This window comes from Myotis davidii, unplaced genomic scaffold (assembly GCF_000327345.1).
Source record: "Myotis davidii unplaced genomic scaffold, ASM32734v1 scaffold107, whole genome shotgun sequence".
NCBI lineage: Eukaryota > Metazoa > Chordata > Mammalia > Chiroptera > Vespertilionidae > Myotis > Myotis davidii.
In genome coordinates this window covers 3,735,950-3,749,070 of record NW_006383012.1, presented here as the reverse complement: position 1 = coordinate 3,749,070, position 13,121 = coordinate 3,735,950, and the positions used below count along the sequence as shown (strand labels likewise).

At 45.6% G+C, this 13,121-nt stretch overlaps 1 protein-coding gene across 1 annotated transcript in view; it reads left to right on the top strand.

Moving 5' to 3' along the window:
* Window positions 1-13,121, top strand: part of LOC102775033 (guanylate cyclase 2G-like) — a 38,256-nt gene that overhangs the window by 5,031 nt on the left and 20,104 nt on the right. Inside the window, exons 2-8 of the mRNA XM_006778749.1 lie at window positions 1,672-1,781; window positions 5,214-5,399; window positions 6,724-6,868; window positions 8,458-8,593; window positions 9,688-9,797; window positions 10,478-10,641; window positions 11,609-11,746. Of these exons, the coding sequence (XP_006778812.1) occupies window positions 1,672-1,781; window positions 5,214-5,399; window positions 6,724-6,868; window positions 8,458-8,593; window positions 9,688-9,797; window positions 10,478-10,641; window positions 11,609-11,746 (989 nt within the window). The remainder of the gene's footprint in view (window positions 1-1,671; window positions 1,782-5,213; window positions 5,400-6,723; window positions 6,869-8,457; window positions 8,594-9,687; window positions 9,798-10,477; window positions 10,642-11,608; window positions 11,747-13,121) is intronic.

Below are 13,121 nucleotides of genomic sequence, written 5' to 3'. Positions count from 1 at the left end.
CTATTGCTTATGTTTGGAGAGACAAAGAGAAAGAGCAGATAGAAACCCTTTATTTTTCTTTGGGTGTAAAAAGCAGATAGAAACAGGGTACAAAGATAATCATACATAAAAACAATTTTCCTTTTGGGTCAACATCACTATCACCAACTATTTTTAATCTAAAGTGAAATCCCATATGCTATAGTGTTTTGATTCAACTAGAGGCCCAATGCACAAAAATTTGTGCAAGAGTAGGCCTTCCTTCTCCCAGCTGCCAGCACCGGCTTCCCTCCGGCACCCGGGACCCGGGCTGCTTCCCTCTGGCCCAGCTTCGTCAGGAACGACATCCAGAATGACGTACGGTATAATTAGCATATTATTATTATATTATTATTATTTATTATTATAGATGACTAAGCTCTGGAAGCATCTTCCAGGTGGGTTGGGTCCTGGACTTGGGCCATTGTTCAGAGCATGGGCTCTGGGGAAAGACAGCCTAAGTTTGGAACCAACCTCTAATACTTTCTAACTGTGTGATCCTGGAAAAATACCTTTACCTCTCTAGGCCTCAGATACCTTATCTGGAAAATGAAGATAGTCATCAACTCCTACCTCATAGGAAAGTAAGGATTGCATAAGGTCATGCCTGTATAGTCCTTAGCACTGTGTCTGGACATAGTAACTGGGCAACATATGATATCAATTACTTTTGTTGTGGTGTTTATAAGGCTCTATTTTCTCTTTTTAAAAAATGTTTTTATTGATTTCAGAGAGGAAGGGGGAAGGAGAGAGAGATAGGAACATCAATGATAAGAGAGAATCATCAATAGGCTGCCTCCTGCATGCTCCCTACTGGGGATTGAGTCCACAACCTGGGCATGTCTCCTGACTGGGAATTGAACTGTGGGTCAATGCTCAACCACTGAGCCACAATGGCCGGGCATAAGGCTCTATTTTCTAGCTGGATTAGTACATGACTCCTTTCTGTTCTTTAATAAACTAAGCCTTTCTAGCCTTGGCACTTTAAGACTTGTTGATCTTGGCCTGCAGTGCCACCTATAGCCCTGTTACCCCCCCTCATCCCCCCATGATTCACTGGTATACTGTCTGCCTGACTGTCAGCTCCCTGAGGACAGGGGCCTTCTGCCTTGCTCATCACTATATCCTGTCCTTAGTTAACACAGTGCTTGGCACATGGTTGGAGCTCAGATAAGTACATTATAATTTACCTCATTTATTTCATTTGTGTGTCCTTACAATGCATGCTGATGTGTTTGAATGGAAGAAAAGTACCATGGCCTCTCTCTTCCCCTCCCCCCATTCCAACTAGAACGTCTGGGTGCTCCTGATTCTAGGTCCTCCTTCAACTCCTCCTGTGTGGCTGGTGATTAACAAGCCAGATCTATTGTTCAGAGCCAATGAAACAGAGAAATGGGAGCATAGAAGTGGTCTTAACCTTTTTGACTTGTATTTTTGGAGAGAACTGCAGCTAAGACATTAGTTCATAGAGTAAATGTGCCAGTGGGTACGCTGCTGGTGCTATATTCTGGAGATAGTTCCGACATCCTCTTTCTCAAAGCATGCTCAGGGAAAGAAAAAGTTCATGTCTCATTGGGAGCAGTTTCAGGCCAGAGTTTAAGAAGCATATGATCATGTGCAATTGGCTAACTCTGTGTTTTTTTCCTCTTATAGTTATTATCTTAATCTGCAGCTCAGAGGATGTGAAAACCATTCTGCTGGCTGCAGAGAACCTGGGACTCCACACAGGAGAATTTGTCTTCGTCGTTTTGCAGCAGTTGGAGGTGGGTGCCAATGACCCCCGAATGGCTCCTGCAAGAGGTAACAAGTATGGAGCGCTGGCTATGTGCCAGATGTGTTAGCTCACTGAAGACTCACCACAACCCTAAGAGGCAGGCACTGTTGTGCCCTCGTCCTAAAGTTGGGAGACTGAGCCTGAGCTGGAAGAACTTACCCAGAGTTCTCTTGCCCACTTAGTGAGTGGTTGATCCAGGCCTCGGTAGACTGTCAGCCCACACCAGCTGAGAAGGAATTGTCACTCTTAGCATGAGACCTCCCCTAAGGACTCTCAAATATAGGTGGCTCCCACTCTTCATGGCCACCTCCCTGTGTCCCTGTTGGGAGTCCTAAGAAAGGTCTGGAGAGACCAACATACTGGTGGGTGAGGCCATTCTTGGGTGATTTGGTTCTTTTGGTCATGATAGGAATGGCTAAAATGTACCATGTGCCTCCCGTGAGGAATGAGTTACACATTTTACATGCACTGTTGCACTTAATATTCCCAAGAGCCTTGTAAGGTAGATCTTACCAGTATTCCAAATTACAGATAAAATATTGAGGTTTAGAGAAGTAAGATACTTTATTCAAGATCTCAGAGCTCCTGAGGAGCATAGCTGGTCTTCCAAACCAGGTCTTCTGGACTCTGGGACAGAGCCCTTTGGGCACTTGTGATGCTAAAACTCACGTCAGCTGATACCACTCTGTGGGGAGATACTTTTATTTTCCGTGTTTTACAGATGAGGAAACCGGGGCCCTGAGAGGTAAAATAACTTGCCCAAGGCCACATGACTAGTAAGAGGGAGAGCTGGTATTCAAACCCCGGGGGCTGGCCTCAGAGTCTGTACATTTAAACACCACTCTACACTAGCAGGCTTCTGGCAAAAGCCACTTGCATTTAGATATGGACACACTGTGTAATTTTCCAGCTGTTTTATCTTCCTAAAATGAGCTTTTAAAAATGATCCTAAGAAGTTGAAATTGAGCAAAAGAATAAAGGAAGATATATCACAATGTTCCAGATTTCTTTTCTCTTTTTAATTTTACTTTTTAATTACAGTTGACATTCAATATTATTTTATACTAGAAGCCTGGTGCATGAAATTTGTGCACTCGGGGGGGATGGGGGGTGTCCATCAGCCCGGCCTGCACCCTCTTGCAGTTCAGGAGCCTTCAGGGGATGTCCAACTGATGGCAGTTGGACATCCTTAGCACTGTCACGGAGGCAGGAGAGGCTCCTGCCACCGTCACTCACTGGCCAGCCGTGAGCCTGGCTTAGGGCTTCTGACTGAGTGGTGCTCCCCCTGTGGGAGTGCACTGACCATCAGGGGGCAGCTGCTGTGGTAAGCGTCTGCCCCCTGGTGGTCAGTGCACGTCATAGTGACCGGTCATTCCACCGCTTGGTCGATTTGCATATTAGCCTTTTATTATATAGGATTAGTTTCAGATGTATGGCATAAAAGTCAGACAATTATATAATTTACAAAGTGATCCCCCTGATAATTCTAGTACCCACCTAGCACTATACATAGTTAGTACAATATTATTGATTATGTTCCCTATGCTGTATTTTACATCCCCATGATTATTTTGTAACTACCAATTTGTACTTCTTAATCCCTTTACCTTTTCCATCCAGCCCCACCTCCCATCTGGCAACCATCAGTCTGTTTTCTGTACCTATGAGTATGTTTATGTTTTGTTTGTTCATTTATTTTGTTCTTTAGATTTCATATATAAGTGAAATCATATGGTATTTGTCTATCTCTGTCTCACTGATTTCATTTAGCATAGTACCCTCTAGGTCCATCCATATTTTCACAAATAGTAAGATTTCATTATTTTTTTTATGGCCCAGTAATTGTCCATTGTATACATGTACCATTACTTTTTTATCAACTTGTCTATTAATGGGTACTTAGGTTGCTTTCATATCTTGACTACTGTAAATAATAACATAGGGGTGCATATATCTTTTCAAATTATGGTTTGGATTTCTTCAAATATATACTCAGAAGTGGAATTGCTGGCTCATAATTTTTAATTTTTTTAGAAATCTCCATATTGTTTTCCACAGTGGCTGCACCAGTCTGCATTCCCACCAACAGTGCATGAGGGTTTCCTTTTCTCCACATCCTTGCCAACAATTAGCATTTGTGAAAATGTTGATGATAGCCATTCTTATAGGTGCGAGGTGATATCTCATTGTAGTTTTAATTTGCATTTCTCTGATGATTTAGTGATGTTGAGTATCTTTTCATATGGCTATTGGACATCTGTATGTTCTCTTTGAAAAAGTATCTCTTCAGGTCTTTTTCCCACTTTTTAATTGGAATTGGATTTTTTTTGGGAGGGGGGTTGGTGTTGAGTTGTATGAATTCTTTATAAATTTTATAGTGTCAGCGTCATTTCTCTTCTTTCATTTATGATTTTATTTATTTGGGTCCTCTTTTTTTCTTTCTTTTTGGTGAGTCTGGTTAAAGACTTTCCAATCTTGTTTATCTTTTTTAAAAAATCAGCTCTTGGTTTCATCAATCTTTTGTATTGTTCTTTTAAACTCTGTTTATTTTTGCTCTGATCTTTATTATTATTTTTTCTACTCATTTTAGGCTTTGTTGTTCCTTTTCTAGTTCCTTTATGTATAAAGTTAGAATGTTTATTTGAGATTTTTCTTGTTTCTTGAGGTAGTCCTGTATTGCTATGAATTTTCCTGTTAAGACTGCTTTTACTGTACCATAGATGTTGGTTTGTTGTGTTTTCATGTTCATGTTCCTCAAAGTATCTTTTGATTTCTTCCTTGATCTCATTGCTAACTCATTCATTGTTTAGTAACATGTTATTTAGCTTCCATGTGTTTGTGTGTTTTTCAGGATGTTTTTTTTTTCTTGTAATTGGTTTCTAGTTTCATATCATTGTGATCAGAGAAGATGCTTGATATGATTTCTTCTTAAATTAATTTTGACTTTTTAAAAATATGTATATTTTATTGATTTTACAGAGGGAGAGGGAGAGAGACATCAATGATGAGAGAGAATCATCGATTGGCTGCATACCCCTCACTGGGGATTGAGCCTTCAACCCAGGCATGTGCCCTGACTGAGAATGGAACTGTGACCTCCTGGTTCATGGGTCGATGCTCAACCACTGAGCCATACCAGCTGGGCAATTTTGACTTGTTTTTTGTTCTAACATGTGGTCTATTCTAGAGAATGTTCCATGTACACTTGATATTTATTTATTTATTTTTATTTCACTTATTGGCTTTCTTCTCACTGCTTTGATGCCAGCTAGAAAATGTGGGCCTTTGAAGGCAGGCCTTCTGGAGTCATTGTGTTGCCCAGGATTAGGATGTAGAGATTCAATTTCAACCATGACTTAACACATTTCTATGCTCAGTGTATACCCTACGGAATGACTACACTGATTTCATTATATTGCAGGACAGTTTTTGGAAGGAGGTATTAACCAATCAGAATGGGACACACTTCCCCACCATCTATGAGTCTGTGCTTGTCATCATCCCCAGCTCTTCCGGAGAAGGTCCTGGAGAGGAAGGCTTCCGACAAGAAGTCTACCAGAGGCTGAGGGGACCACCTTTCCACAGCTCCATCTCTGCAGAGGGGCAGGTCTGAGATAGGGTCTCCCTGCACAGGTCCCAGCCTTCCCTTTTCTGAGGATATTTTTGTTTGGCCTTAATATTCTTCCTCTTACTTCTCCTCTTCTTTACCCCCGTCCCTGCTGCCTTCCCCCCACATACTTCCTCATCCTCCACAGCTGAGCATAAACAGCGCTGTCTTATGAAGTCTGCACCCCAGGACTACAGAGGAGGACAGAGGTTATTGGGTTACTGAATGGCTTTTGGAGTCAGAGATCTGGGCTCCATCCTAATGCTACTATTTACTGGCAGTGGGACCTTGAGGTGAATTTCTTAACCTCCCTACACCTCAGTCTCTTCACGTGAAAAGTGGAACTGATAATGACATCCGCCTCCAGGCTTGGTTTTGAGTATCTAATAATGTAGCACATAGAAGTAATAGAATAGAAAGCAGTGGTACTCAGACCATGACAATGTCCTTCCCTTTCCCAGGACTGAGAACCTGAATGGAGCAGTCAGAAATGTGGAGCTAGCACAGGTCAAGGCAATCAGATGGTCTGGAACAGGGAGAAGTCAGGAGAGAGAGGATCAGCCAATGGGTAGTCCAGTGTGTGTTGGCTGATGAGGCAAATGTCTGATGCCCACAGAGAATGTGTTACAGAGAGACCATGGGCCAGAGCTGGAGCTACTTCCTGTGACAGGTCACTGATGACAGGGGTTCCATAAGGAACAAGGTGGACGATTGTGGATCCTAACACACCAGGAAAGCTGATCAATCAATGAATATTTGGGAAATTGTCTATTAAGTGTCAGTTTTGTACCTACCTTATAGTGGGCAGTTGCATGTTTGTTGGCTAAATGAACAGACAAGAACATGTATTAAAGACCTACTATGTGCCAGGTAGCACAATAAGTAGAATATCTACCCTGCCTCATTAAACTGTGCTTCTACTCACCAGGACAGTGGCTTTATCCCCATTTTATAAATAAGAGAGATGAGATTCAGAGAGGTTATGAAACTTACCCCAAATTTCATAGCCAGTAAGTAGAAAAGCCAGTCTCGCTCCAAAATCTACCTGCTTTCAATTAAACCATATGCCCACCTGCCTATGGCCTAAAGAGATCATGTGATCTAATTGGGAAAACGAGCCTAAAGAGGAAAAGTGAAGGTAGTGATATCCATATTTAATAGCCCAAGTTCAGGCATGCAGAGGGCCCACCCCTTGCAGTGGAATGGATGGAGAATGTGTTATACTATTAAGACGGTGGAGAGAAATTCCTCCAATGGAGACATGGGCTGTGACTCAGGAGGCAGTGGGCCTAGTTAAACCCAATATTTGCTTCCCTCCTTGAAGGTGAGCCCTTACTCTGCCTACCTTCATGACTCGGTCCTGCTCTATGCTCAGACTGTGAAATTCATGATCAGGGCCGGAAGAGATTTCCGGGATGGACGGCAGCTGGTCAGCACTCTGAAAGGTTTTAATCAGACCACATTGCAGGGTAAGTGGCTTGATTTTGGCGGTGGAGGGTGGGAGGGTCAGAACTCAGGCCTGCCTCTCCTGTCAGTGGGGCTCTGAGAGGTTGAACATGTGGTTTAAGGCCTCATTTAGGGTCTGCCTCACACTGAGTTACCGATTTCCTCTTTCTCATGGAGATTTCAGTCTTCCAGAAGGCGGGTGGGGGTGTATGTGGGGTGGGGGGCGGTTGAGGTTAAACCTCCCAGCGGCCACAGTCCAGCTCTTCCAGCTTTATACAAAGGCTGCCCAGTCCAGCTGAGGGGATCTCTGGGGCATCTTATCCCTTCCTCCTCCCCAGAGAGTCCCTCCCACAACTGCTGTCAAACTGGTCCACCAAGAATAAAGCTCAAGAGAGTGGGACCTGCCTCGGGGTTACTTCCATGCTCCTTCCCATGCCATCCCTCCACCTCTAAAGATGGGGCCAATCCCATCTGACTCTCCTTGTCAGGGCAAGGATAGGCTTGGACTTGGAGGTGAACTGTTTTGAAATCACCCTGGGAGCTGATCAACTGTGTCATCTTTCCGTACTCCCGTTTTCTCATTTTGTAAGACACAGATAATACCTCCTGCCACATGGAATAATAGTAGCCAGCATTTATTGAGGGCTTACCTTAAAGCAAGCTGGGTGCCAAGAGCTTCTGCCTGCTATCCCACTTAATCCTCACACACACCATCAGTTAGTAGTACTATTAATACCTGTATTACGGTACACAGGTGAGTAAACCTGGGGTAGAAAGGCTATGTACTTGTCCAAGATCACAAATTTACTACAGGATGTGCTCATTCAATGATGGCAGCCTATCTAGGGGGTCTTGCCTCCAAGCCCTGCTTGTTAGGAGTGGATGAGGGCCCCTGCTTTGCAGGGTCCCCTGGGACTAGGTGTGTGAAATCACTTCGACCCCCATATGCCGGCACATAATAGGTGCTTAATAGATGGTAACTGTGTGTCCTGTCCCCAGGGAGAATAAATCAGCAGTAAATCTTATGTCAGAACACGGGCTCTAGTTTGGGGTGTGGAAGAGCTGAACTTGACTCCTCCAGGATCTCGGATGTGTGTTTTATGCATGAGGTTGACCACATCCTACGTGAGAACAAAGAACACAGGGACCAGGACTGAGCGCCAGGCCAATGCCTGGGCACAAACCAAAACCGGGAGGAAAGGGGAGAACAAAGCTTGAAAAGTCAGCCCACAGGGCCTGCAGGTGGGGAGGAGGAGGATGGTAGCACCTGGAGGAGGCAGCTGTCCCCAGTCCCAGCAGCTGCCTCCATGTTATTTGGCCTTTTTTGATCACATCTGATTGTTCTTAGGAAGCATAAATCTTGGGTTTCAGTTGGAAACTTTTTTTAAAAGCATAGGCCTAACGGAACACATCTGCCTGTCCCGAGCGGCCCTTGAGCCACACCAAGGTACCACCACTCTCCTCCTTGACTCCCTCTGATTCCCTGAAATGGCAAAAACCTCACACTGCTTTTGGTGGCTGCTGGGGAGGGAGGGGGCTTGGCTGATCTGAGTTCGAGTCACGAGTCCCTCTTTTTCTCTCCTTAACCACTTGCAGTCTCCTTTCTTTTCAGGAGTCACCGGCCCAGTGTTGGTGGACTCCCAGGGAGAAAGGTGGGTGGATTACTCAGTCTATGCCCTACAGAAATCCAGCAACGGGTCCCTCTTCCTTCCTGTTCTTCACTACGACAGCCATCAGAAAGAAATCAGGTACTGGGGGCATGTTTCTTCGAGTTTAGAGCATGCTGCAGGAAGAGACCTGGGAGGCGAGGGGGAACTGGGGGCCTCGCTGGAAGACCAGTTTGGGATCCAGCTCCTAGAATCCACTGCACATGGCCTGGTGCGCTCTGAACTTCTAAGGATTGATTTTGCGTCTTTAAGGTGATCTTGCCCTTGATTGTAGGAGTAGCTCAGCCACTTCTGACTCCTCACAATATCTTCTAACTGCACCTCCGCAGGGGCCCAGGCTTCCTCTGCTGCTCCAGCAGGGAACATCACCTGGCCCATGGTCTCAGAGAGAGGCCCTGGACCAGGTGGTGGTGGAGCACAGCGCTCCCTAGAGGGATGGGAGCTCAGTCAGGGAAACAGACTCCTCCAGTCAGCCTGACTCCAAAACAGAGAGCCCTGTGGACAGCAGGACCTGGGTATCCCTGGTATCCAGGAAGCTCTGGAAAAAGTCTCTGTTTTCATCACTCAGCAATAACTGAGAAAACTGAAAGGAAACCTAAAGCTTAATTCAATTTCTACTGGCCTCCACCGTCACCACCCCCAATGCAGATTTGATTTGACACGTTTTCCTCTCCTACTCTTAAGGATTTTTAATGTATCAAAGTGGGTTGACCCAGGAAAGAAACTAACCACGGAGGACTAGGTCTTCAGGATTGTGGAAACGGGCATTCTCCACGCAGGGGGAGACGTTTTGCTCTGTGAAATGTCAAGGTGCTGTATAACAAGATTTGTTTATATCAAACACGGGAGAGAGTCCCAGCAACACTGGAGAATTGGCACCGCATCTTTTAAATCAGAAATGACATGGTTTACATCAGAAGATTGAGTCAGTGGTTCTACTCTGCAAAAAGATATCGCTTTTCCATGAATTAGATTACCTGGAGGCTGGATTCGAAGAGCCTGGGTGAGGTGGGAAAATTGGATGGGTCAGTGGACATTTGAATTGAGAGACCAAGGCCTACTTTTTGCAAATGACATGTGTATTTCATTTGCCCTTGCTATACCTGAGGTTGAGACAAATAGAATCAATCAAATGGGCACTGGCCTTCAATCATCTTTTTTTTTTTTTTTTTAAGACCCGTGAGGAATTTCTCCACTATTACTTGGCCCCATGGCTCGCTTGCTGCAGACAGACCTGGCTGTGGATTTGACGATGAGCTCTGTGAAAGTGAGCTTGCTTTTACAGGTCAGTATGGGCTCCTGGAGAAGGTAGCAATAAGGACTCTCCATAGCAGGGCTTTTCAATAGTGACAGCACTATTGACATGTTGGGTGGGATAATCTTTGTTGGGGGGCGGGGGAACTGTCCTGTGCTTTGGGGACTGCTTAGCAGCATCCCTGCCTCCACCCATTAGATGCCAGTGGTAGCCTCTAGTTGGAACCACCCAAAGTATCACCACATGCTACCAATATCCCCGAGGGAGGCAACATCGCCCACCACCTGCCCTGTTAGGAACCTCTGCTCTAGGGAAACCCAGCTCCTGAGATTTAAAGCTCAGGAACTTCATTTCTAAGGAGGTAGAAAGTCTGGACAGGGGAGTGTTGCCCGATGGTTAGGGGTCCAGCCCTGGAATTAGATGGATCATACCTGAGAAACAACCATGAGGAGAGGACATAGCAAATGCTTAATAATAACATGTGGTGGTATTAGAAATCCTGACTATGATTTCTGTACCATGAAAGTGTCTGTACAGAGGAAGAAGTGAGTACAGTTGCCATGGGAACCAGAGGAAGGTCAGAAAGCATTCCTGGAAGAGCCATCCCGAGGTGGCCTTTGAGGCATCTGCTTGGCAGCGCCAGGCTGGACAGGGATGTTCTCACTTCCGCTCTCGGGCAGCCTGAGTAATGATATGTCCGTGTCCTCCAGGTGTGACTGTTCTGATTCTCCTGATGACCTTCCTGGTCACTGTCTTGGGAGCTGCCATCATAGGTCTGATTTTAAGGATCCAGAAGGGAAAACTGCAGAGGCACAATGGAGACATTTGGTGGCAAATCGACTATAACGCCATCACTATTCTGCCCCAGGACAAGGTAAGGCCACACCTGCCCCGGATGTCCACTTCCTTGCTAACTCCTGGTGATCTGTGGAAGGGACCTCCTCCAGGAGCTTATGAGAACAGAGGCCAACTCATTTATAAAGTGGGCACTTAACAGAGAGTCTCAGGCCCCGAGTTCTGGCTCTAGGCCTACCGTTTCCTTGCTGAATATCTGGGAACATCATGTCTGGCCTCAGTTACTGAGTACTTAGAATGATCAGGTGGTCCCCTAAAGTTCCCTTTAGATCTGTTACCCTGTGGTGTAAGCTCAAATAGTAAAGCTGTTTTATGGAAAGCATCTAGTTATCTTCAGAACTACATTAACTCTTTTAATCTACTGATGACTAAGACAATAAGGCTCATTTGCTCAACACACATGGGTTGCACATCTACTGGAGGCCAAACAGCTCATGGTGTGGGATACACTGAGGGGAGGCAAGTGATCAGAGAGGTGTCTACATGATAAGACAGAGGGGATTCAGTGTTTCAGCATTGGGAAGGCTGCTCTAGGTGTTGGAAGGTGATGGGGGTATTACACAAAGAGATGACAGGGTTAGATGCTTATTTAGGAAAATAGCTCCAGAATCAGGTCACACATGTGGTTAGGTGCCAGAGCCAGAACTTGAACTCAGTTAGTCTGACCTAGACCCTGCCCTCTTAGCCATGGCCCTACTCATGGTGGTACAGGCACAAGAGTGATGTGTGTAGCAGTCAGGCACTCACACCTATGGTCAGAGAGATCAGGGTTCGAGTCCTTGATGCTCTCATGAACTGTGACCTTGATACTCATTTTCCTCATCTACAATGTGCAGTCTCTCCATTACTTGCTCCTGCTATTGGGAGCATCTGGATGTGTCCTGTCTTACAGCCAGCCCAGAGGGGCACACCTGTGCTGTGTTTTATGGAAAGCATCTAGTTATCTTCAGAACCACATTAACTCCTGGATGTGTCCTGTCTTACAGCCAGCCCGGAGGGGCACACCTGTGTCAAGAGAGAACAACAGCCACGGGTCTAGTGTGAAGATTTCTGGGGACTTCAGCTCCTTTGTCCAGAGTCAGCAGGGGGAAGCGCTCTTTTACGCCCCAGTAGGGCTTTACGAGGTACTTCTGAGAGCAAGGCGGCTGCATGAGGGTGTGTCTCTGTCCCATTCCCTGCATGTCCCTTCTGCCTGGGCATTCCGAATAGGAGGGATTCGCCAGGTAAACGCCAGGTAGCCTTTTGACTCCAGACTCATGTTTCTCAACCTTAATGTGCCTATGAATCATTGGAGGCTCTTGTTAAGATGCGGGTTCTGGCCCTAGCCAGTTTTGCTCAGTGGATAGAGCTTTGGCCCCTGGACTGTAGGATCCCAGGTTTGATTCCAGTCAAGGGCATGTACCTGGGGTACAGGCTCGATCCCCAGGCCCTGGTTGGGGTATATGGGGCCCCTCTCTCTCTCTCTTTCTCTCTCTCCCTCCCTTCTACTCTCTCTAAAAATCAATGGAACAAATACCCTCAGGTGAGGATTAACAACAACAAAAATTGCAGCTTCTGGCTCAGCAGGTCTGGGGCAGGGCCTGAGACGCTGCATTTTCTCGAATGAACTCCCTGGAGGTCCCTATGCTGGCTTCTATGTTAGACTCATTTTTGCCAAATAGAACTTTCTATGAATATAGTAATAGTCCAAATTGCCTCAGTCCCGCATGGTAGCCCTTACCATCATGTGACTAAAACATTAGTGTGACCGGGGAACTGAATTTTAAATTTTATGTAATTTTTATGCAATTGGCATCATAGAGGTAGTGGCTATATTATTGGACAGTATAGTCCTAGAGCATGGGTTCTCTCATTTCTGGCACTTTAGCACTGATGGATCAGTCATGGGTATGGATGCTTCTACATATAAACCGGCAGCTACCAAAGCTGGCAGCATAGTTCCGCCTGCCCCCTCTCACTCTCTCTACCATACCACCATGGCTGTCTGTGCCAGGCACTGAGTTAACAGTGTTCACATATTTTAAGATTTAATCCTCACAACAGCCCTGATTATTTTTAATCTTCATTGCACAGATGAGGAAATAAAGGCTTGGAAAGGTTAAATCCCTTGCTCGAGGTTATGTAGGTAGTAAGTGTTAGAAATGGTCTTTGAACGGGTATTGAGTCTTATGACCTCTACTCACGATTCCTCTGAATGATAATGAGACATTGTTGTATAACAGAAAAAGTGTAGTGTGGAATCAGATGTCCCCAGTCTGGCTGACCTCCCCACAAATGTGTGACCTTGGACGGGTTACCTAACGTCAGTGATCCCATCTGGGAGTGGGCTACTCATCCCCACACTGCAGGACTGCGATGCCAGTTCGATGAGTTCTTGTGCTGAGCAGCTGGCTCAGTGCCTGGATCTAGCACAGTGCCACTCTAGGGCTGCTTTGGGCAGTGAGGAGGTTCATGATCTTTTTCCTAGGCTGACTTCTTCCCAGTCTTCCTGCCACCACC